We start from the raw sequence: 25,652 nt of genomic DNA on the forward strand, positions 1-25,652 counted from the left end.
TGAGTGCTGGACACCTAGTACAGCGGCAGGAGTTGTCTATTTTCTCCTGTGCCACCCCCCCAGTGCATTTACTAATACTGTGCTGGCATCTAAACACACAGTGTATGGTGGGTTACAGACTACTCCCCGTATACCCAGGGAGTCTATGCCTGCCGTTACAGTGACATTTGGTTGCCATGACTGCCACCATCCTACTTAGGAAAGTATTTGGGACTATATATAACTATTCAGCTGACAGAACAAGGAGCAGACATGCTTATTATGCCAGGAGTGGCCGTCTGCCCATATTTATGTCAAATACGTGTCCTGGATTAAGTGACATAATTCTAAAACATAACAGGTTTCTGATGCCACCCCAGGCAACTTGTGTGCTGATCTGTGACTGTAAGAGACATGGCTACATTCAGCTGGTTTGTACACTGGGGTAAACCTAATGGTACGGGTTAGGCACCTCTCACACCACACAGGATGTGTCAGGGAATCTCCTGGCACATGCAGCAAACATACCCATAGACTAGGCACCTAAAGCAGGCCAGAAGTGTGTTGTCTTGTCTCTATTCTGTCGGGGTCTGTATTTTACTGCTGTCTGTAATTCCAGAGAACTGGATCCTGTAAGAAAATCATAGTGAGGTGACTTTTATAAACCTTAATAAAGACAATAATCATGGTAATGATAAAATGATCATACAAGAAGCCATCAGAAAGCATTCAATGTCTATATTACAAGTGGCCCGCCACCATCTAATCGAATGTATCTCAAGTATCTCTATTCCCAAAGTATGAGAGTTTGAATTTTTTTTTATATCAAAGGGCATATGGGTTTGGGTGACTGTTGAATTCAGTAGGTGACCACCTAATACATAGTTGCCCTACATTTTTGTGCCCAGCCTTTTAAACATAAAAACAAATTGCCAGATTACCTCTATAACTAGAATCTTAACCTACCTTATTGTAGTCTTAGGGCCCTATTACACCAACAGATTATGTGACAGATTTTTGTAAGCCAAAGCAGCAATGGATTTGAAAAGAGGAGAAATCTCAGTCTTTCCTTTGTTATCTGTTCCCTGTTTACTGTCCATTCCTGGCTTTGGCTCAAAAAAATCTGTCAGATAAACTGTTGGTGTAATATGGCCCTTAGGGGACATTCACATGTTCTGTTAGGTGATAAAGAACAGAGTTTGGAGTTCCCAGCGTCCTCATTCATTATGATGCCAGGAGTTCTGAAACTGTTTAAATGTTCGCGTTACTGTACTAACACCGCATGTCAGTACAGTAGTACGAAGAGTAAAACAGTTTCGAGCTCCTGGCATCATCATTCATTATGATGTCGGAAGCTCAGAGACGGTTTAAAATGTCCATCTTAACAGGCCGTGCACAGGACATGGGAAAAAGTTCTTAGAGTGTTGTTTTTTCCACTTCACTTTCGGCTGGAAGAAATACCTGCGCCTGGTAAATTCTAGTTCTTACAGTCACATGAGGTTGTATAGTACAATCTTACCTGTTCTAAAGCCTTAACACTTATAAATAAGGCTGGTAAGAGATTGTGGTCAATGTGTGAACTGAGCATTGTGGCAAATGTGTTACCCAGCTGTATTTCATAGTATTTCATATTTCAAGTAAGAATATATCAGAAAAGAAGGAAAGCCATGGTGGGGGAATTAATGTGGACATAAAATGCCGGGGGCTTGATATGTGAAAAGGTATGTGCTGTGCCAGTGGCTTCACTACACATTCCCTGGCTACTCAGGTGGAACATAAAGACAGACCTGGCCCTAGTGAGCCGTGACCATACGCATGTGAAATTTCATGTCTTACTGATATTAGTCACTGCGGGACTGACAGGAGTATGCTTGCATGAAGTAACCTAGTGCTTGCCTTCCATTTTTCTCTGTACAAAGTGAATGGAAGCCTCAGAATAATAATAAAGCTCTGTCTCCAAGCAGCTATGAGGCAGAGCTGGCAGCTTTTATTTATTAGTTTGCACATTGGCAGCACTTGTATTTATAGAGCGCTGTTGACCTCGAATGGCCTCTTTGTGTAGTTGGTCCTTTCTTTGTCTCATTATAATGGTGAGAGTTAACTCAAAAATCTGCTATGCAGGTCTGGCCATATCTGCTTACAATGTACAAAAGAAGAGCGCCAGCTGTAAGGTCATGCATCCCTTACTTACAGGAATACCCTCGGCTGAACCATATTTCTATCCATGTGTCACTTCAATTGAAGACGCTTATTGTGGGCTCGGAAATGCTGACCCCACTCACCTTTTGTTTCTTATTTTATATATTCGATCAAGGTTGTTCTTTTATTTTTGTGTTTTATAAGTATAATGGATAATACCTATTTCTAGGTCCTTGGCTGTTCTTTTCAAGAGGACTGTTGATAATTGTAATGATAAAATTGTCTAGTCCTTGTTAACTTTAAGAGCTTGTTTACACATCGATATCGATTTAGGCTTAGTCCTTATCATAGCCACTAACATTCCACATCCACTACAAGTGAATAGGATATCATTCTAAGGAGTACTCCAGAGAAAACAAATTGTTTTCATATCAACTGGTGTCATAAAGTTAAAAAGCTCAACCCTTCCAGTACTTAGCAGCTGCTTTATGTCTTGCAGGAAGTGGTGTATTCTTTCCAGCCTGACTTGGTGCTCTCCATTGCCACCTCTGTCTGTGACAGGAACTGTCCAAAGCAGGAGCTGTTTTTTGTGGGGATTTGCTACTGCTCTGGACAGTCCCTGACGACAGGGACAGAGGTAGCAGCACTGGAAATAAATCACCACTTGCTGCAAGACATACAGCAGCTGATAAGTACTGGAAGTACTTGAAATGGAAGTGATTTATAAATGTGTTTTAACTTTGCCGCCAATTGATCACAACAACACTGCTCAGTACGACCCTATAATGTCCTGCTTGCTGCTTTTTCTGAAGATGAATCCAGGATTGAGGTTAAACTATACAGTTGGCTAGAGCCTGCAACATCTCTGTATCTTTCTTATTCTGTTTTCTCCTTCTCCCCCTCGTATCTTCTTAGTTTTTTGCACTCTGCAGAGCATGATCCTTCAATAAGCTAATAATCAATTTGGTCACAATTGTTGGATTTTAGCAGTGAACCGAGACTAAATAATCAGTATTGTAGGGAAAGAGAACAGATAACTCATAAGTGAAGAAGGGCATTTTTCTCTGATAAGATATCTTATTCACTTATACTATGGGTTTTTGCAAAGTTTGTTGAAAGGACAGTATCTGTTTAAGCACCAGAAAGCTAATGGAGCACAACAGGTTTTTACAGGTTTGAGTACTAATATGATGTGTCTGAGCCTAAATATACATATAAGTTATCTACCCACAACTATGTCACATGACTGCCCCATTCACATGCACACTCAGGACCTCCAAGAATGCATTTGTTCTTAATTGGGAAAGAGAAATTAACCAGTCACAGCTGCCTTTAGCAGCAGCTTATGTCACACAAAACTATAGGATTGGGTATGTCAAAATCCAGCATGCCTGATTATTTGTACCCCCTGATGTCTGCTGCTATTGGGCAATTGGGACATTTCCAACAAATACCCAGTAGACACAAGAATCAATGCGTTCTGCTGATGTATCTAACCCACTTAGGCATCTTAACTTTAACTGCTGTTTTTTTTTTTTCTTTTTGTTTTTTAAACAATGGTTTCTGGTCCTGTTGTGTTAATTTAAAGCTTTGTTTACCCCTAGGAACATGGTATTCCCATAGATTTGGGATATGCAGTGGCACCCCATCATTCTGGTGTTTACCCCATACATAGTCAACTTTATGAAGCTTGGAAGTCTGTATGGAACATCCAAGTCACCAGCACGGAGGAGTACCCACACCTAAGACCTGCCCGATACCGGAGAGGATTTGTCCACAATAATATCATGGTGAGAAACTTCCATTTGTGAGCATCATCTATTACTATCAGTGGATGTAGAGTACATTCTATTACTGACATTACATTACTGACTATTTCACATAATGTTGTGGAATGAGCAGTAAATGGGGCCTTATTGGACAAAAGTAAATGAAATTGTCCCACTAAGGGTCCCGTCCTGTTAAGTGGAATAACCCCCTGAAAAAAAAAAAAACCTTGAACATCAGCTATCACATTTATGGTCCTTTTTTTGGTTCTCAATATGCATGTTTCCATTGCTTTAGGTGACAAGTGCTTTGTGTCCCTCCTGTAGAGTTCTTTAATGGTAGACTATACCTATCAATGACTAATAAGCTATTGCAATGTATTTTGTATCAAGGTTTTACCACGACAGACGTGTGGACTTTTCACTCATACTATATTCTACATTGAATACCCAGGAGGGTCAAAAGAGCTTGACAAGTCAATTCGGGGTGGTGAACTGTTCCTGACTGTCCTGTTGAACCCGGTGAGAGCAAACATGCATATAATTGCATTATAGAACACATTAAAAATTCATATATCCTAGAGAGAAACTTCTAGTGATATCTCATCTTTTTGTGATTTATTTATGTAAAAAAATGCTAGTGATGTCACTGAATTGTCCTGCCATCACCCTGGAAAGAGTTTATGGGGACGTCACAAGAATTTGTGACAACACCGCGCCAGAAACTGCTCTTGGCTGTAAATCTCCCCCAATAATTAGTCTTGTTGTTTGGTTTTGTCACCGGTACTTAAGCCCTAGATAGATATATGTGTATTGGTTTACTGGCGTCTCTGGCCTCCTTCAGATACTACGTAAATCTCTTTACATTGCCCACACTCTTCGTGATCCTCATAAAGTTATCCATTTTATTGTACTTTTTAAGAAGTGAAGAAACTGCTGTAGAAGATCGTAGACTCTCTCATGCTTCTTTCCTGTTTGATTGTTTTGCTTACTCACGCTTTGCCCTCCAAACTTTGATATATATATATATATGATAAAACAAGCCTATGTAGCAGAGCTATCTCTGTGCTATCTTCTTATTTCTTGGATATCTCACTAAGTTCATGCTTTAGAGTTATGAAGCCTATCTACCAGAATACACTAAAAAAATACTCTAATTACAACCATGGCACTAAACGGGTATCCAGATGGCAGTCTAGGATATGTCACACTATGCCACACAGAGCTTTAATAATATGGCGTGCCATATTATTATATATTATAGAAAATTAGGATTTTAAATGTCAATGGGCCAGAAATGAAAAAAGACAAGTGGTTATATCTGTTGTGCAGAGCTACAGAATGGGCGCTTTTAAATTAAAGTGTCACTCGTTATAACTTTCAAAATCAACAGTAGATGTGCAAGTTTGCAATATATACATTCATTATTTTTTTTGTTATCATGCTGTAAAACAAAGCTGAACTTACTAGTAATCCAGGTCCAGTCTGCTGAAGGCAGATTCTCTGACTTGTGCTGGTTGAAAAAAACAGACTAAACCAGACTGAGCCAGTACAGAGAGTCCCGACTCAATGTGTCCAACAATCACATGACTGCCTTCTCTGTGAGCGCTCAGATGACCTGGGATACACATAACTTCCTGTTTTCTGACTGTTTCCTGTTTGTTTGTCTGTTTGTTTGTTTTTTAAGAACAAAAAAGTCAGAAAACAGGAAGTACCATGTTTTCCATGATAACAAAAAAAAAAAGTAAATTGCAAACTTTCTTTATATCGCATTTACTGTTGGTTTAGATTTTAAAGTTATAACGACGGAGACACTTTAAACAAAAATAACCAGTAGTTTATCCCGATAATAGTTATCATGTTAGTAGTAGACTAATAAAAGGACCGTAAGGAAGTATACCCCATAAAATAACAGTTGTGCTAAGGCTCCCATACACATTTAAGACAATTCTGCCAAATACGTACATTTCAGCAGGACCATCTGACTGTAATTTATATAGGGGTCTTCTGACTCTCCCAACAGAGGATACCAGTGGGGGAGAGAAGGATTAGAAATATGGGTTTCAATTGCCCAAACCCTTTATTCTTAAAATGATAACCCCCCACTATATTGGTCTGGCCGCTGCTTACTTTTTCCTTTCTATAGATAGGACACATGAACACTTGGCTGAGCCTAATTGTTTGTGTATAGAGATCAGGGAAGAGAGCTGTTGACTGAATAAACTGTTGAAGGTGTATGGGCAACTGTTCTTCAGGAATTCTTCCTGGAAATTATTAAATGGGTGTTACTGTTTTGCTCCTCACTAAGGTGTGTCCTTATGCATGTTAAGGCTTGATTAACGTTTGCCTAGTGTTTTGGCATTGTAGCCATCTGGACTGCTGCCACTGAATCAAAGACATTTTATGCTTTGTTTTTGATCAGGCACAACCATGCCGAAAGATCTTCCAAAAGTCTGAAGCTGTGTTTCCATTTCAGCCTACAAGGTGCTGAATAGGGCACTGGATACAACAGATTCAGCATAGCAAGGCTAGGAACAGAAAATAGGGCATACACCATAGGGTAATATCGTAAAGGTGACAAAAGCAGGATGGTGAGCATAGATTTAACGCACCTTTTTAGATGTGCTAAGAACACTTTTTAGCGCATATCAAACACTATAGCAGCTGTGCTCCGTAGTTCAACAGGATCTGTAGCCACAAGATTCCAGCTGAGGAAGTATGGTAATCTGTGCTGGAGATCGCTGGTGTATTCCAGAGATGCAAAGGGGAGCACTGGTGGCGCTATAGTGTCACAATTATCAGTCAGGTAGGGTAAATGAACATCCTTTTATTGTGGTCTCAGTAGATAGACTAATTCAGAACTATAAGTCCCCTTTTTTTTTAGTGCAAGAGAGATCACCTATCAACTGATGTCTCTCACACTCTAAAAAGGGCTAACTTAGAGCCCTTAAAGGCGTTGTCTACTGAAACCACAATTAAAGGACATTCATCTTCCATACCTGACTGATGATTGTGACGCTATAGCACCACCAGTGCTCCCCTTTGCATTGCAGCAATACTCCAGTGATCCCTAGCAGGGATTAGAATACAATAGGTTCAGCATCCACTGTTCCCCTCCAGGATGCCACCAGACTAAAGTAGCTAATCCACATCACTCAGTTACTCTGTGCTCCCACAGTAACCTTTGATCTGTCCCCTGCCCTTGACACAGTGGACCACTGCCTTGCCCACTTGCTATTGGAGGCTCTTTCCTGGGGCTCCTACTGGTTTTCATCTATACTTTTGGCCTCAGGATGATCCTAAAATCCCTTTAATATGCTGAAATCTACCTCTCTGGTCCTGATATCTTCTCCCTGCTATCCAGAATCAGAGTGTCTCTGGGCTACACCTTTTTTTCTCCTCCCGTTTTGTGAAACGTAAAGGGAATGTGTCATCAGCAAATGACTTTCTTTTTAAATGATGTTTTTGTTAAACACATTTTTTAAGAATTTTTGATGATGTTTTTTCAGATTAGACCAAATTAAAATATATATAAATATTTTTTTTTTTGGTATCTGACTCTAATCTGTAAAAGAAAACTTAGATGACATATTCCCTTTAACATGGAGCAAATTAAATTCATCATCTGTCCCCCATATTTCTTCACCCCTCACCCAGTCTTTCAATGGAAGGTAATGGCTGCACATTGGACACATGTCCCCTTAGCGGAGCTTACTGCTTAGCAATGAAAGGTGATCACAGTGCGTCTTGGTTGTGATGGGGACAAGGGAATCTGAGCAGAATAGTTCTGTCTTCCGTATGTGTGAGATGGTGACTGGAAACCTCATATCTGTACAATCATCTTTGCTAAAGTTTCCATGGTGACAATAAATATTAATAAGACGATAAGGACCTAGTTTTCCAGATTCATAGTCACTTGGGATTCCAGTGAGCTAATCCCAAAATTATATTAAAGATGGGGGTTGAGTTTGTAATTTAGTGTGAGCCTCTAACAAGCGTTGTCTGCTATGGAAGCAGTGAATGGTAGATGCTTGTTGTCCAGGCTTTTTACTGTCCCCTATTTTAGACGTGTATACTATTGTAGCTTTCTGCTTAGCTTGTGTGCTTATTTCCTATTGTGAATATAGTAGTAGTAATATGTGTATCTTCTGATCTATGGGGAAGCAAATGCATTCTGTTAGTATTAGTCCCCAGTGTCTCACCGTATTGGTAGTACCTGGGATATGTGGCTCAGTAGATTTGTAGTCCGCAGCCACATAACTTGCGGCCATTACTGAATCTAGCACATTACAGGGAATAGAAAAGGGTAGAGAGGTATAAGCTGCGCTCGGCAGACTGTGACTGTCCCTTCCTGCATGATTACCTTTAGTAAATGTATTTTTGGCGCTGCTGTTTTTCTTTGATACTGCGGGTGCACACTGTGCTAGTGGACCGGACAGGAGATGCCATTACCACTCAGCAATCACCTGTCTATGTAAGTACAGGGAATATCGTCTCCTGTGGATTCTTATTATAACGTTCTTATTATAACGTTACTTCTGCTCAGTGTTTTCAGAAGGCGGCCTTCACAATCACAGGATGGTTGGACACAACATTGCCTCCAGCTATATGGGTTCGGCTCCAGTATTTTCAGAGGCTGAAGTTGCAGAGGAACTTGCCCGTTTAAAGCTGAATAAGGCGATGGGTCCAGATGGGATCCATCCCAGGGTTCTTAAAGAACTCAGATCTGTGATTGCTGCCCCCCTGACAGATCTGTATAACCAATCCCTGCTAACAGGAGATGTCCCCGATGATTGGAGAACAGCCAATGTTATGCCAATCCACAAGAAGGGGGATAGAGAAGAGCCCAGTAACTACAGGCCAGTGAGCCTGACATCTGTAGTAGTGAAAATGATGGAAACTCTTCTAAAAAAGATAATGGATCACCTAAGAATCAACAATTTGATGGATCCAAACCAGCATGGCTTTACTGAGGGCCGATCATGTCAGACTAATCTCATTGATTTCTTTGATTATGCCACAAAAGTGCTGGATGAAGGTGGTGCTGTGGATATCGCCTATCTGGACTTCAGCAAAGCTTTTGATACAGTTCCCCATAAAGAGCTGATAGAGAAGTTGGAGAAAATTGGACTAAATCCCTGGATAGTTCAGTGGATTTGTGGTTGGCTGAAGGATAGATATCAGAGGGTTGTTGTTAATGGTGTATATTCCGAGCAGAGACTGGTTACAAGTGGTGTGCCACAAGGGTCTGTTCTGGGTCCTATTCTTTTTAATATGTTTGTAAGTGACATAGGAGAAGGGTTGGTAGGTAAAGTTTGTCTGTTTGCTGACGACACAAAAGTGTGCAATAGGGTGGATATTCCTGGAGGTGTCAGTAATATGGAAAACGATTTAGCTTCGCTAGATAAGTGGTCCAAACAGTGGAAATTGAAGTTCAACGTTTCCAAATGTAAAATAATGCACTTGGGGAGGAGGAATCCTCTATCTCAGTATCACATCGGCAGTACTGTGTTGGAAAAGACTTCAGAAGAGAAGGATTTAGGGGTAATGATTTCTGACAGCCTTAATATGAGTCACCAGTGCAACCAGGCGGTGGGGAAAGCAAATCGTATGCTGGGGTGTATAGCTAGAGGTATAACCAGTAGGAAGAGGGAGATTGTGATCCCGCTGTATAGAGCTCTGGTGAGGCCACATCTGGAATACTGTGTCCAGTTCTGGAGACCTCACCTAAAAAAGGACATTGATGGTACAAAAATGGTGGAGGGTGTGAGGCATAAACCATATCAGGAAAGACTTAAAGATTTGAGTCTGTATAGTCTGGAGGAAAGACGGGAAAGGGGGGACATGATTGAAACCTTTAAGTATGTTAAGGGACTAAATAAGGTTCAAGAGGGGAGTGTTTTTAGTAAAAAAAAAAAAACTGAGCTCAAGAACAAGAGGACACAGTGAGAGGTTAGTTGGGGGAAAGATCAGAAGCAATGTGAGAAAATATTATTTTACTGAAAGAGTAGTAGATACCTGGAACAAACTTCCAGCAGAGGTGGTTGGTAAATCTACAATAACAGAATTTAAACACGCCTGGGATAGACATATATCTATCCTAAGATAATAAGAATGGAAATACTAAAAGGGCGGACTAGATGGACCCAGTGGTCTTTTTCTGCCCACAATCTTCTATGTTTCTATGTTTACCACAGTCTGCCTTTGGTTACATTAGATTGGCGGCAGCTTGCTTGTTTGCCCTCAAAGTTCAATATCAAGGCTGATACCAAACCGGAACTTTACAAAGTATCAGTATTTTCTACACGTAATCCTCCACTGGTAAGGATGTATCTGCTGTAGGAGAGTAGAACATTGTGCATACATATGCTTGTCTGTCATAGAAAGTCCTGCAGGGATACATGTCGGTATTGTCGGGGATCCTGTCCAAGGATAAACGTCGGTATTGTCGGGGATCCTGTCCTGGGATACGTGTCTGTATTGTCGGGGATCCTGTCCAGGGATACATGGCTGTATTGTCGGGGATCCTGTCCAGGGATACACGTCGGTATTGTCTGGGATCCTGTCCAGGCATACACGTCTGTATTGTCGGGGATCCTGTCCAGGGATATGTCTGTATTGTCGGGGATCCTGTCCAGGGATACATGGCTGTATTGTCAGGGATCCTGTCCAGGGATACGTGTCTGTATTGTCAGGGATCCTGTCCAGGGATATGTCTGTATTGTTGGGGATCCTGTCCAGGGATACATGGCTGTATTGTCGGGGATCCTGTCCAGGGATACATGTATTGTCGAGGATGAGGAGATACTTGTGTAGAACGTGACTTGGCTCTACACACAGTCCATTCTTCTGTAATAAAGCAGCACATAGACTGCAGTGTGGGCCACTATAGCCAGTGACATAAGGACGGGTAGCCTGCACGAGGTTATAAAGTTAATGTCTCTGTGATATACAGCCACTCCACAGCATGTCATGTGTTGGCTTTCTCTTGACCTCCTCAGATCGGCTGCTGTATATAACATGTTTATGACATGATCACCAGAAAGTCAGTACATGAAGGTCTGATTTACATTACAGCAAGGACAGAGTGATCATATGGTACAAGACGGAAGTATGTGTCTGCACTCAAAGGATCCATATAATGGCACTATATTGTAATTAGAGATGAGGGAATCTTGGGTACAGTCGGGTTACTCTGAACCAGAGCGTGCCGCATTTGATTACAGGTGGCTGAAGAAGCTGGTGCAGCCCCAGGGAGGGAGTCCTGGAAAACATGGATACAGCCTATGGGCCCTATTCCATCGGACAATTATCGTTTGCGTAATCGTTAACGATCTCAAATGACCGTTATTGCGAAAGACCTTAAAACCTTCACTCATTTCCATGTAACGAGAATCGTTACTTATGATCGTAATTGCGATCGTTTTTCTTCGCTATTTATTCGCTATTGCGTTCGTATCTATTGCGAATGACCGAACAATGTCTTATTCAATGCGAACGTTTTGCGAACGAGCAACGATAAAAATAGGTCCAGGTCTTATAAAACGATCAACGATTTCTCGTTCGGTCGTTAATCATTAACTGCATTTCAACCGAACGATTATTGTTTAGATTCGAACGATTTAACGATAATCTGAACGATAATTGTCCGGTGGAATAGGGCCCTAAGGCTATGTTCACACAACATCAAAAAAAGAGAAAAGGCATTTGCCTTTTCTTCTTAAAAAGACGTCCGTTATTGCTGCAATTTAATTGACCTCAATACAATGCATTGATGTCAATGGGATGACGGATGTCCAATGCTTACAATGTATAAAATAACAGACGTTGACTGGGCAGATGTCAAAATGATAATCATGCCAATTATTTTCGGATGTCTTTTGCAAACAGCTGAATTTTTGGTTTTTGTTTTTTCTCCACACACAGTTTTGCTTTTTTCACTGTCCTTTCATCTTTTTTTTACTATTAAATCCAATGGACTTTTCAATTAAAGACACATCCAAAGGCCAGTTAATAAACCCAAGCAAGAATAATGTACCAACATCAGTCATTGCACTAAGGGGCGGCCAAACAGCTAAATGACAGACGTAATTTTAGATTTAAAAAAAAAAAAAAAAGTTGTGTGAACATAGCCTATGGCTGTACCCATGTTTTCCAGGCACCCTAATGGTGCGTTCACACCTACAGGATCTGCAGCTGATTTTCTGCAGCAGATTTCATTTAAATAACTGAACACAGCATCAAATCTGCTGCAGATCTGCTGCAGATCCTGTAGGTGTGAACGCACCCTTAGTAAGTAAATACCGCATGCTCTGGTTCAGATAAACCTGAGCGTGCTTGAGGTTTGCTCATCTCTAATTATAATCCATTAAAATCCATACTGTAATAACGTGGAGGTAGATCCTACGGGTTTCGGGCTGTATGCGCTCTTACTCATGGTCATACTGATAGCAGACTGTGGCAAACATTTATGTTACAAAGACCAAGATAGACTGCATGTTTGGTAAAACAGTATGAAATCTGACCCTCTGGAGATGTAATATTGAGCATAAATATGCAGAAGGTTTCCCTATTCAGCAGCAAATGCTTCCGGTCTTCACCCCTGTGCAGTTTGGTAATCTTCTCATGAAACCTGAAAGTGGAAAAATCCCCCTGTGACTAGAAATGCCGTCAGTATGACCACGAAGTCTGTATACAGGTTGAAACGCGTAGGTCTTTTTTGGTCATCTGGACATTTTTTGTCTTCATACCTCCATATTACTTTGTTTTTTATGGGTTACAATAAAGTATTTGTATATGGATCCTTTGATCTATATACATACGTCTTCTGTTTCTGCTTTTGTTTGGAGGATTTAGCCGAGTGCTTACAGATGGGTTGAGCGGACTCATTTCTGTGAACTTTTATACCTAAGGTACAAGACTATTACACTCCCGGTATGAAACAGATTGACATCAGGTACTATCTGCACATATGCTAAGGAGCACTTTAATATCTGTGACAGTTGCACTACTTTTCCAGAAATCCTCCATATGCAGCCCAGCAACATAGGATCCAGTATGTAGTTTAGAATGCTGTGCCGCTGTGTGCAGACACAAGACTCCAGTGTACAGCGGTCTAGAAAAGGGAAAAAATAGCTTCTTCTAGAGGCTAAGAAAACTGGCGGAGAATATGAAACTGAAGCCTGTAATCAGGATAAGAAGAGGGAAGCAATGGTTGTTTGTGTGGCCGTTGTCCCTTCACACCTTCATTGAACTGTTTCCACAGTTACTGGAAAGCAGCATTCAGGGAGCACACAGCCGCAACACTAGCGTATGGTTAAGTAAACATACTGTGCACACTATATATGCACTCGATGGCTGTGTTAGCACCCTCGTCTGTCCATTCATTTGGCAGTGAAAATATGTATTCTAGTAATAGAGGTGTTTATCTTTGTGTGTGTGTGTGTGTGTGTGTGTGTGTGTGTGTGTGTGTGTGTGTGTATGTATGTATGTATGTATATTAGTCTTTGTATATTGCACAGACCTGAATTTTTTTCTCAAGTGATATGCACAGATTCCGCTTATTGTGTGTACATGAGCAAAGGTTAAGTCTCCATTCTGATAAGTTACACTTGCTAGTTTGCCTCATCTTTTATTTAAGCACTAATGTGGAAGCCAAGCTGCAGGGTATCTCTCATAGAGTTTGATGCATGACTGGTCAAACAGCAAAGTGCAGTGTTGAAATTGTCCCCAAGAGAGAAGGAATTAAAGGGAATGTATTATCAGAAAATGTTTTTGTTGGTGGTTTTTATGTTGCTGTCCTTATAAAATAAATCTTGAATTATTCCGCTTCACTCTAAGCATTAGAACAGACACTGTAGGCACTGGTTTTCTTTAGCTTATCTCTCAGCTCTGCCATGTAGACTGGGTCGGGGGTCTGTGGGCACAGAATTTAACAGCAATCCCACTGTATTACTTCAGTTCTAGCTATTGCAGGATAGTAGCACCATAAAGATAGCTATGCATCCAGGGGCTGTACTTCACTACTTCCTTGAAACTGTATTAATCTGGTACTTTGGTGTCATCTAACTCCTATCCATTGCAGCTTCTTTAAAGCATACACTCTGTACTGCACTATATATACTGTCATTACAGGAAGGATGTGTGTTGGCAATATGGCTGTCATTTTTCTTCCACTGACTCTATAGTGTATATGAGTAATGAAATTAAAATGGTTATGAGATACTCCCTTTAAAACACAGGACATGGAAACTCTTGTTTGCATTTAGTGGTGGGAAAGATCTGGCTATTTATGCCAGAATCCAAATTCAAGCGGAGGTCTTTAGAGGGACAACTTTGTGAGGGGCGCACAAGTAGAGCAGAACACAGCCTTCCTCCTGTTCTCCATTGAAATATTCAGCACAGCACTATGCCAAGGTCATAAAATATTCACTGGTTCTAGCTCTGTAATGTCATGTTAATGTCAAAAACGACTGCTCTACATCAAGTGGATATGAATTATAACCAGAAAATTGGACCAAGGTCTCAAATCCCCCAGCACCTGCAGCACCTTGCCCTATATACCGTCTTTCATCTCTCTGCAAGATGCATTAATAATAGATGAGTGTTTATACAGCCAAGTGCTCTACTTAGGAGAGTTAACCTAGATGGCATTCCCTGTGTGTGTGTGTTACAGATCAGCATCTTCATGACACATCTCTCCAACTACGGCAACGACCGCCTAGGGCTTTACACGTTTGAAAGCCTAGTGAAGTTTGTGCAGTGCTGGACCAACCTCAGACTACAGACTCTACCACCTGTCCAACTTGCAAAGAAATATTTTGAGATCTTTCCCCAAGAGAAGAACCCTCTGTGGCAGGTAAATGCATTTTCTGGTTATGTAACTCTCCGGCATTGGGTGTTCAACACTCAGACATGTCATGATGATTATCTACCAATTTGTATTGACTTCATTCCAAAGGTCACATCTATTCCACAACAATAGGAAGGAATTCGGAACATTTTCTTTCTTCTTTGCTTTAAAGGGGTACTCTGCGAGGATACATGTACAGAAAAATAAGTCCTGTGCCCACAGAATCCATACAGAGAAGGAAAAGACAGCAATATACAGATTTCGTGGGGGATGGGGGGGGGGGGCATTGTTTTTGTTTTTTAATTCTAGTATATTACACTATAAACCAACCTAGGGCATGGAACTAATTTACCTGTAATTTTATCTTCCCAGCATACCCCTTTAAGCCACTGGATGTATACATTTGTACTGTGCCACACATTATGCAGCACCATGTTGTCTCTTAAAAATAACTAATAATCTTGTCTTTTGTGGCAGAATCCATGTGATGACAAGAGGCACAAGGATATCTGGTCGAAGGAGAAAACATGCGATAGGTTACCCAAGTTTCTTGTTGTTGGTCCCCAAAAGACCGGTGAGTATTTTTGTAACTTCTGTATAGATTCTCCTTGTCCCAGGAAGTTAAGGGTAACTTGTCTTACTGTAATTGTCTGTTATTGTTTGACAGGTACGACAGCTCTGTACACCTTCCTCAACATGCACCCCGCTGTCACCAGCAACTTCCAGAGCCCTGTCACCTTTGAAGAAATCCAATTTTTCAACGGCATAAACTACCACAAAGGCATTGATTGGTAAATTGATTGTTACACAGTATACAGAAATATTTTTTCCGTTCTTTAAAGGAAACCTGTCATTAGTTCTCATGCTGCCTGAACCACCAGCCGTCTACACAGTCCATGGTTTACTGATAGACCTTTGGCTATACCCAAACTGGGAGAGAGCTATCTATCAATGCTGGTGGGTGGGAAGAAGCTGCTAGGGACCGCCCTGATGACTCCTGGTTCAAGCAGCTTGAAATCAATGACCGGTTCCTTTTAACAAACTTTAACAGCCATATACACTTTCCTGTATGTCTAGGTACATGGATTTTTTCCCCATACCCTCCAATGCCAGTACAGACTTCATGTTTGAGAAAAGCGCAAACTACTTTGATGCAGAATTGGTACCAAAGCGTGCTTATGCCCTCCTGCCCAGAGCAAAGATTATTGCCGTCTTGATCAACCCTGCGGATCGAGCGTATTCTTGGTACCAGGTAAAAATGTACAATGGTTTTTAATTGCTGCATAATTATTGGATATAATGGGACATTTCTTGAATGATTAATTTCTACCATCATTGTAATCCACAATTCAGAGCGCTCTGACCTTTTACTCAGAACTACATCATTAATAATGTGTATATTAGTTTAACATCTCACATCTGGACTCCAACGCACTGGTATGAATAATAGTTATGCTCCTTAGAACATTTTATTTCTTAGGGTCCATTTACACAGAAACATTATCTGACAGATTATCTGCTAAAGATTTGAAGCCAAAGCCAGGAACAGACTATAAACAGAGATCAGGTCATAAAGCAAAGCCTGAGGTTTCTCCTCTTTTCAAATCCATTCCTGGCTTTGGCTTCAAATCTTTGGCAGATAATCTGTCAGATAATCTTTGTGTAAATGGACCCTTAGGGTGGTATTACACGAAGCGATTATCGTTCGAATAATCGTTCAATCGGTCGTATTTGAACGATTATCTTCAAGTGTAATAGTAGACAACGATTAAACGACGAACGATTGGTCGTTGGTCGTTTAATAGGTTTTGGATCTATTTTTATCGTTTGTCTTTTACACATCGTTCACACATCGTTCGTTTGAATAAGATGTCGTTAGCCGTTCCCTGTTCATTCGCAAATTGAAAGGGGAGTGTTCTTGAATTTTGTTGCTCCAATATAACCGATAATCTTTCCGTGTAGTAAAACGAACGATTATTAGGCAACCGCTATTGCGATCGTTGGAGATCGTTTATCGTTAATCGAAAAAAATCGCTTCGTGTAATACCACCCTTACTCAGAGCAACTAAGTAGACACAACCCAGTCTGTCAGCGGAGAACAGCTCGGCAGACACTGTACTGTATATGCTGTACTCCTGTGTAGCAGTCCTTCATAGTCACTGTAAGGCAGTACTGACTGTGGTATCAGCTAATTGTACGTCCTAAGGGCATGTGACAAAGGATAGCCCAAACATAACCACAATTTTACAATTATATATATTTATTTTCAGGTAGAGGTTATTGTTAAGTAGTGCAGTACGTTGGAGGTCGGAAAGTGCAATACATAAGAGTTCAAGCTGCACGCTTATTTGCCACATAGGGGCTGGGAGCATGCTCTTGGGTAGTTTGAGAAGTTAAATATAGAAAAAAAGTAACACAACTGTGCTGTAGGTGGTCTGCACTAGTCAGTTTGTACGTAGTTGTCATCCAGAACACAGATAAACACAAATGGTGCAGGAAATTTTGGGGTTGTTAATAGGAACTTTTAATTATCTTCATGCTGCTTGAACGACAAGTCCATTGGGGTGGTCCACCCAGATGACCCATGGTTCATTCAGCATATAAGTGATGACTGGTTCTCTGTAAACCCTTAAATCAGCAGCAGTGCAACAACTAAAATACAAGGGGTGCTCTAAAAGCGATCACAATTTACATGGAACGATATCTGTAGTCATTGTATAATGGAATCAAAGTTATAGAGGAGGGCGTTGGTTGGTGTGGTTATATTAGAGGTCAGGGACATTTGTCTGTCTTCTGTCTAGAGTTTGAGCTTGAGGGAAGGTCCTTGAAGGTTAGTAGTTTGGTGGCATTGTGGGTGCAGACGCTCACTCACTTTGTCATTATTAGACTGATTGACCAGTGTTTGCGGCTGTAGAGAAAGCTCATTATACTAAATCTACAACAACCAGGACATGGGGTTGTCTGGAGGGGCTACCGCTAATCCCCCTTATTGATTTAACTATTCCTGGTCATTTTTTCTAGACGCATAAAAAATTAATTGCTTTTTTTTCCCTGGCTGTCCGCATGAGCAGTATGTGTAGTGTGACTAGCAGCAACTGCCTGGGGGAAATACTTAATCTAAATATGTTTTTCCTTCACTATTTCTTATCTTCGAAAAGCTATGACACTTATGAAGTCCATTCAAGTGCCGCCTTTCACTTATAATAACCGGTTCACTTTCCTCGCCAGTGTGTTAAAGTATAATTAAAATGGGCCTCTCATAAAGAATCATACAGACATGCTATGTGTGCCCTATCCTTGAGAGATAAAGACAATACAGCTTCCCCCTTAATGACTATCACCATTCACTCTAATTGTAAGGAGATGGCTGTCAATCTTCTCCAACAGGCCAAACCGTAAAAGGCCAGACTAGGGTGAGGACAGTGGCTAAGATTTGTAGATCTAGATAGAGATAGAGAAATAGAGAGATATATGGCCTCGGTCTAAGATTTGTGAATAAAAGGTACCAAAACATATGTTATGTCTGTGTTGGCCTATGATTACTGACTATTCAGAATCTAAAATTGTGCCAAACTGCGCTTGTTGATCTTGCAGAAAAGCATACATGTTAAAGATAGCTCAAAAGATTTAAAGAGAACCTGTCAGCAGTTTTTCAGTGTAAAGCTGCTGGCAGTGTAGGTTATTTTATACCCCTTCTATGCATGTGTGTAATAGGTGTGTGTGAGAAATATGTTTAGATATTAAACTTTGTTTGCTGCCTATGCTATATGTAAATTAAGTATGTGGAGTCATTAGGGCGTTACACAACAGCTCAAGTCACATCTCCCCCTTCCTTCCCACATGCAGACTTGCCTCCTGCTTTCTGTTTTATAGCCCTCCCTGCTTGATTCCGGATGGAATTGTGCTAATATCACAGGAGGGAGGGTCGTCGGTCTTTACATATGAGGTATGCCTGCAGCAGGGGTAGAGATGACTTTATGACCCAGAGATGCTATGTAACGTCCTATTGACTTTAAATACTTCATTTACATAAAGCAACAAACAACCTATCACTCATATACATAGAATGGGTAAAAAATGACGTGCACCATACTGCCAGAAACTTCGCTTAGAAAATGGTTGCTTAAAGGGAACCTGCTAGCAGCTTTTTCAGATGATAGCTTTCCCTATTAAAGGTTAGTGTAGAATTTGATATCTAATAATGTTTGCTTAAATGTGAATACAATCTTTTCCTTTCCTTGCTTAGCACCAGCGAGCGCACAATGATCCAGTAGCAATGAACTACACCTTTGCTCAAGTGATAGTGGCTGGTGGACATGCTCCGCAAGAACTGAGGAATCTTCAGACCCGCTGCCTGCTACCTGGGTGGTATGCTACTCACCTGGAGAGATGGCTGACCTATTATCCAACTAGTCAGGTTAGTGTGGCTGGAAAGTTCTGTTAGTTTAGGTAACTTTTAGGAAAATAGTATAGCAAAGTAATGTTGCTTGTCAAAGAATACAATGTAAAAGTAAAGTGTTTTTCATAGAAGGTATTGACAATATGGCCCATCTTAAACTTTTTGTAAAGTGATGGCAATGCTTTAATGTTGTTTTTGCCCATAGCCACCAGTTAGATTCCAGGTTTCATTTGTCTGTATATATTTAAGCATCCCCTCTTTCTTATCAGGTATAGATATCTTACAGACCTCCCATGTATCACAGTCTAAGGGTATAAACCCACACAACGTATATGCAGCGTATTTACTGCTGTGATACGCAGCAAATACGCAGCAGATTAGATCTAAATAACTGAATACAGCATCAAATCTGTACCAACAAATCTGCTGCGTATTTGTTGCGTATCTGCTGTGTATACGGTGTGTGGGTTTGTACCCTAATACAGAATGGTAGGCAGCTGTGAAAGCTCATTTATGGTTTTATTTTTCCCTCCACCAGCTTCATATAGTTGATGGTCAAGAATTGCGGAACAATCCATCTGCAGCCATGGATGTCGTCCAGAAGTTCTTGGGAGTGACACCCCACTTCAATTACACACAGGCCCTCAAGTAAGTGTTTAGTGCGAGGATAGAGAAATGGTGGAAGAAGATGCAATGTCATCTTACACTGAGCCATACCAGAGGTTATGAGACCAGGATAATTCCTCCTATATCTCAGGGCTAGTTATGCACGCCTCTGGCATGATTTACAATTTGCTCATACATGTGATGATTATGTGTAGTAGTGTAATACAAATGAGACAAGTGTAGTGAGCTTCTTCTGGACTTCCAGTATCCTGGGGTTATGCATTGCTGGTTTCAGGTTCCTCTTCATGTCGTGTTGACGCTAGAGTTCCTACATAAACACATGAGTCTGTCCATCCTTTCTCCATAATGCCGCTCTTTCATTCAGCCATTCGCCTCACCTCTCCACAAGGAGGCTTTTGTTCTTTTTTTTCTTTTTTTTTTTTAGAAAGCGCTTTCAGAGGAGAATGTGTGTCCTGTTAAGTTTCTTTATAAGAGCTTCCTAACCAGTGAAATAAATTTTATATATATATATATATAAAAGATGGTATAGAAACCTACAGAGATTCAGTGACATGAAGCACTTACTATACTTGTCAGAAAGAGGACCTGCAGAATCAGTGGCTTTAAATATTCTTCCTTAGAATTTACTACTGTGATTCTATATTCTAGTACTATAGTATAGTACTTATGCCTAGTTACTTGAAATCATGTACATTAACAAGCTTGTTTTATTCACTTAGGTATGATGAAGCAAAAGGTTTTTGGTGTCAGGTGGTAGATAATGGGAAAACCAAATGCCTTGGAAAAAGCAAAGGCCGCAGATACCCAGAAATGGAGCCTTCGGTAAGTTCTGTGCAAGCATGTTAGGTCCATATAGAAGGATAGAAGTCAGTATTTATCTTTGTGTTTAGGGCATTTATTAAAAGGGTAATCCAGGATTAGAAAAAAAACACAGCTAGTTTCTTGCAAAAGCAGCACCCACCCCTGTCCCCAGGTTGTGTGGGGTATTATAATTCACACCCATTCATGCCAATTCAATTTAATGAAACTAAGCTTCAAACTACACCTAAACTGAGGACAACAGTGGTGCTGTTTCTGGAAGAAAGTGGACATGTTATTCTAAGTCTGGATAACCCCTTAAAACTAAAACATGTTTTAGTCTGATCTTGTAAAGTCAGCGAGAATGAAGGGTTGCAACACTCTGAGGACACAGATTTTATCCATGGTTTCTGGTGTTCTACCCAATTGCTACTCCATTCCTGTTCACTTGAATACTGCAAACACAGCTACCTGGACTAAAAAGCAGTTGTATCCTTAAAAAAACAAAAAGTGCTATAGAGTTTATGTGCATCATATTCATGTAACCTAAAGCACGGTACAAATGTCCCAGGTGCTTAAAATCACTGATGCCCTTACTCCATATAGCAAAGAATAACTATCAGGTTGCTAAACAGGATACAATTTTAACCTCCCAGCGACCCTATAGCCTGCTGCTAAAGCGATATATGGAATTGACAGAAGTCCTGTAGACTTGCATTGAAGTACACTTAATTCAAGTCTTCAAGTGGGGCAATTCCGTATACTCCTTGTTTTTGCTAGAGTTACCAGGGCCTTTAAATTGTATATTGTTGCAACATAATGGTAGTTGCCCTTTGATCATGAAATGTGTCTTGGAAACCTGTAAAGTTGCAGATCATTTGTCGTATAAATGCTCCATGTCTCTCACATAAGAACACCAGTAAATGTCCATGCTTTTTCATTTTTTTTTTTGTTTAGTCCCGGAGTTATCTCGCTGACCTTTATCGGGAAAACAACATTGAACTATCCAAGTTGCTGAACAGACTGGGACAACCACTGCCAACGTGGCTCCGAGAAGAACTTCAGAATTCCAGCAGAAGCTGAGTGTGGTCTCCACTTGGAGCAGAATTCAATGTAAAACCAACTCTAGAAAGGCCATTCTTGCCAACACCAGTGACCATTTCTTTTGTGTCCATGATCATCAGCACTACAGCCATTTATCGTTCCTCGTGGGAGCTGTGGAATGTGGACCCATTGTACTGCAATAACAGCACCGATCTGACCATGACTATGCCTCCCAGAACTGGACACACAAAGTCAATGGTTAGAAATGCAGCTCGTGTATGAAAGTGTTAACCTTTTAGAAGATCTTTAGCCCCAAGAAATGGAATCACTCAATGTTTATACAGTGGGGCAATAATGGACCTATTAAGATTATGGATTCTGTGATTTAATCTTACTTATAGATCCCCCTTCCAATGCTATTCATTCCTTGGAAGCAAGGATAACTTGCACTCATGGCAGGTTCTCCTGGCTGAAAAGTTCCTTCAAGCTGTGGAAAAGAGCATTAAGTCCATTTTCTCCCAGTGAACATGTGAACAAGCCTGAGAGCTCTCATAGTCTTTACTCTCCTTATAGGCCATTTTGGGTTTCTATCGACCTTTCCTCTAAGAGAATGATATTACTTATACTTACAGAAAGTCTTCTCTTGCTGCTCTTTCCAAAAGAAGCCTACAATTAGGCTTCTTGTATACAGTTTTCTTCCTTAGTTGGCATGCCGTGTCATTACAAAAAAAAAACCATGGGCTCAAATAGTTTCATTTTGTATTGTTGAACAGGAAACTCAGGCAATGACTTGGCCCACGTGACCCCTTTAGTGAAGTTGAAGTACAGAAACTAACCGAATAGAGCAGGATGGTAATTTCTTGTATCGGATTATTGTCAGCTAGGTGCATAGCTGAGTGGTTTATTTCTCTATATAAATATGATCACACTGGGCTGTGCATTCATGAGAACAGCTGATCTGTATTTGTCAGGTAAATGCGACAGACTTCAGTATTATCGCCATTAATTACATGTAAATAGAAACACTGAGTACATGACTTCCAGTTATGTGTTACAGGAACAATTAATGGTGTATGTTTTAAGGCTGTTTTCACTTTGAGGTGTAAGCAAACTAAACAGACTACGCCTCTCATCATGCCGTTTCGCAGACTAAGTGGAGAATACTCTTTGGACTTTGTATGACTGCTAGGAATGGCCAAGCTATTACCTTCATCCAGTCATGGTAGCAGTTGAACACTGGAAGGCAGTGTAAGTTCTTATGTAACGTCAGATATCATGGTTTTGCACAATTACATTCCATGTAATGTTAAATAGTCCTTGGATTTGGATATAAGTAGAAGGTAATGCAATCTGGTGCAGGCTGCACTTTCTACTGGTAAGGTGTGTACCTTCCAAATTGGTTAGTAGGACTTTGTTCTTTTCACACAAGTTTTTAATAGTCTGTCATTCCACAGCGATACCCTGTGTTTTAAGGTTCAGCTCTACACAATATTGTGTTGTCTTATAACAGAATGTGAGGGGAGGGAGAGCAGATGGATAAGGGGCATTCCTACACAAGCTTCTTAAGTTAATCTGTAGGTATTGTGTATTTTGTAAAATGGTCCATTTACTCTTGTATGTTGAAATGTAAATAGTATGCAATATAGTATTTTATGCCATGTACCTTTTTTTCAGCGGGTTAGAAAACTGTACAACCAAATGCTTAAACACAAGGAAAAAAAGATACATGTGGTATTTTGTCAACAAGCCCTCTGTCCCCCTACTGCACTGGACCCTCATGTATTGTGTCATTCACATTGAATGATGATAATGGAGAAATTTTTGGCTCTCGTAGCTGAACACATCGAAATAAAAGCTAGAAGTAGCATTCGTGGATTCACTAAATGTTTTCTTTGTGGTTATTTCATAATAGGATATATATCAGACACTCTTGTTTAACCCTAGCCTTGCACACAGAGCAATTTCCCACTGGCTTTCTCCAGTTTTATTTTTTGTTCTTTATTAACCCCTTCGTGCTGCAGCTAGTTTGGGCCTTAATGACCAGGCTAAATTTTCAAAATCTGACCTGTCTCACTTTATGCTCTTATAGCTCAGTGATGCTTAATGTATGCTAGCGATTCTGAGATTTGTTTTTTTCGTCACATATGGCACTTTATGTTATTGGCAAAATTTGGTCACTACTTTGTGTGTTTTTTGTGAAAAACATCAAAATATCATGAAAAATTTAAAAAATTTGCATTTTATGAACTTTGAAATTCTCTGCTTCTAAAAAAAGAACGTCGTAGTACATAAATTAGTTACTAAGTCACATTACCAATATGTCTTCTTTATTCTGGCATAATTTGGTAAACATATTTACCAAATATTACGGATAAATTTACCATATTTACCATATATTACGGATAAACTGAAGTTCTTATAGGCAATCTGGGGTGGGTACCTGTAATCTGGCATGGGCACTGCAATCTGGAGGGGGTCATTGGCAATTTGGGGTGGTCAGAGGCGACGTGCGGTGGTTAAGTGCAATCTGGGGGGTTACATGTAATCTGGCGTGATTACGGGGAACCTGGGGGGGTTATGTGCAACCTGGAAGGGTTACAGACAATCTGGGATTGTTACTGATAAACTGAAGTGCTTATAGGTAATTTGGGGTGGTTACGGGCAATCTGGAGGGGGTTACGGGCAACGTGCGGTGGTTATGGGCAACGTGCAGTGGTTACAGGTAATCTGGGGGGGGGGTGTTTAGGGGTGATTTGGGAGTAAACTGCAATTATTACTATAATAAAAAGTGTGTTTTATTGTTTTGTATGTTTGTCACTTTTTGTACTTTACACATTCATTTTCACTGTATTACTATGATTACTGTGATATTTTCTATCACAGTAATCATAGTTCAGTGACAGAGACCAAATTGGTCTGTCACTTTAGCTGGTTGTGGAGCGCATGGGCACTTCATAACCAGCCAGGACGCCGAAGAGGAAGGAGCTCCAGGATCAGGTAATGTATAAGGGGTAGGGGGGGGGTGACTGGGGGACTGGGGTGACAGGGGGGGTGGGGGGCGACTTGGGGGACATCACTTTTTATCCTTTGTCACCAATCATTCATGGTGACAGGGGATAAAAAGTGCCGGGAGCACATGGTACAAGCGATAGTATATACCGCTGATCGCTTGTACCGGGACCCCACAGGGGGGGTCCCGATCACTGCCCCATGCTCTCCACTACCTCCGGTGGCGGAGAGCATGGGGCTTTCATTCATTTTAACCTTTCCATTGCTGTGAACAGACATTAGTCGGTTCACAGCGATGGCGGCGGCCATCTTGGAAATGATGGCCGCCGGGGGAGGGGGGTTAGTGATCGCCCTACTGGGGGGGGGCTGATCTGAGGTCTGGGGGACATTTATTTCATCTCCCCCCGTCGTAGATTCACGGCGGGGGGAGATGAAAAGGCGGTGGCGGCACCATTAATCCCCTTTACCGACGGCCGCCGCTATAACGTTAATAGCTGCGATCGTCGGTTAGGGGGGGGGGGGGGGGGACGGGGACGGGACGGACCCCACACACTGCCCCAACCCCTCAGCTACCTCCGGTAGCTGGGGGGGATGGGGTGTGGGCTGTCCCGACCCCGCAGCCTTATTCTCTGCCATCGCCGTAAAAAGCTGATGGCAGCAGAATAAGGACCCTTAGTGACCGCCGTAAAAAGCCGTATCGGCGGTCACTAAGGGGTTAATCTGCACAGACAAGTAACACTACCTGAAACAGCAGCTTTACTTAATGGTTAAATTAGTGTATAGGTAGAATACCTCTTTCAAAAAAACTGGAGCAAACATCTGACTGTTAGAAATTAAGCTAAAATACATTAAGGGTACGTTCACACTTACCGTATCCGCAGCAGATTTCATTTAAATAACTGAACACAGCATCAAATCTGCACCATTAAATCTGCTGCAGATCCTGTAGGTGTGAACGCACCCTAAAGGAGAAGTATTGTATTGCCCCCTAAAATTTATACAAATCACCAATATACACTTATTACGGGAAATGTTTATA

General features: G+C 41.0%; 1 protein-coding gene across 1 annotated transcript in view; it reads left to right on the forward strand.

The window, feature by feature from the left end:
• NDST2 (N-deacetylase and N-sulfotransferase 2) overlaps positions 1–23,488 on the forward strand; it is a 118,670-nt gene extending 95,182 nt beyond the window's left edge. The window contains exons 5-14 of the mRNA XM_069980598.1: positions 3,723–3,908; positions 4,278–4,406; positions 14,560–14,742; positions 15,214–15,310; positions 15,404–15,527; positions 15,814–15,988; positions 18,983–19,153; positions 19,674–19,783; positions 20,482–20,584; positions 21,518–23,488. Coding sequence (XP_069836699.1) covers positions 3,723–3,908; positions 4,278–4,406; positions 14,560–14,742; positions 15,214–15,310; positions 15,404–15,527; positions 15,814–15,988; positions 18,983–19,153; positions 19,674–19,783; positions 20,482–20,584; positions 21,518–21,643 — 1,404 coding nt within the window. The 3' untranslated portion in view covers positions 21,644–23,488. The remainder of the gene's footprint in view (positions 1–3,722; positions 3,909–4,277; positions 4,407–14,559; positions 14,743–15,213; positions 15,311–15,403; positions 15,528–15,813; positions 15,989–18,982; positions 19,154–19,673; positions 19,784–20,481; positions 20,585–21,517) is intronic.
• The last annotated feature ends 2,164 nt before the right edge of the window (positions 23,489–25,652 follow it).

The sequence above is a fragment of the Dendropsophus ebraccatus genome, chromosome 8 (assembly GCF_027789765.1).
Source record: "Dendropsophus ebraccatus isolate aDenEbr1 chromosome 8, aDenEbr1.pat, whole genome shotgun sequence".
NCBI lineage: Eukaryota > Metazoa > Chordata > Amphibia > Anura > Hylidae > Dendropsophus > Dendropsophus ebraccatus.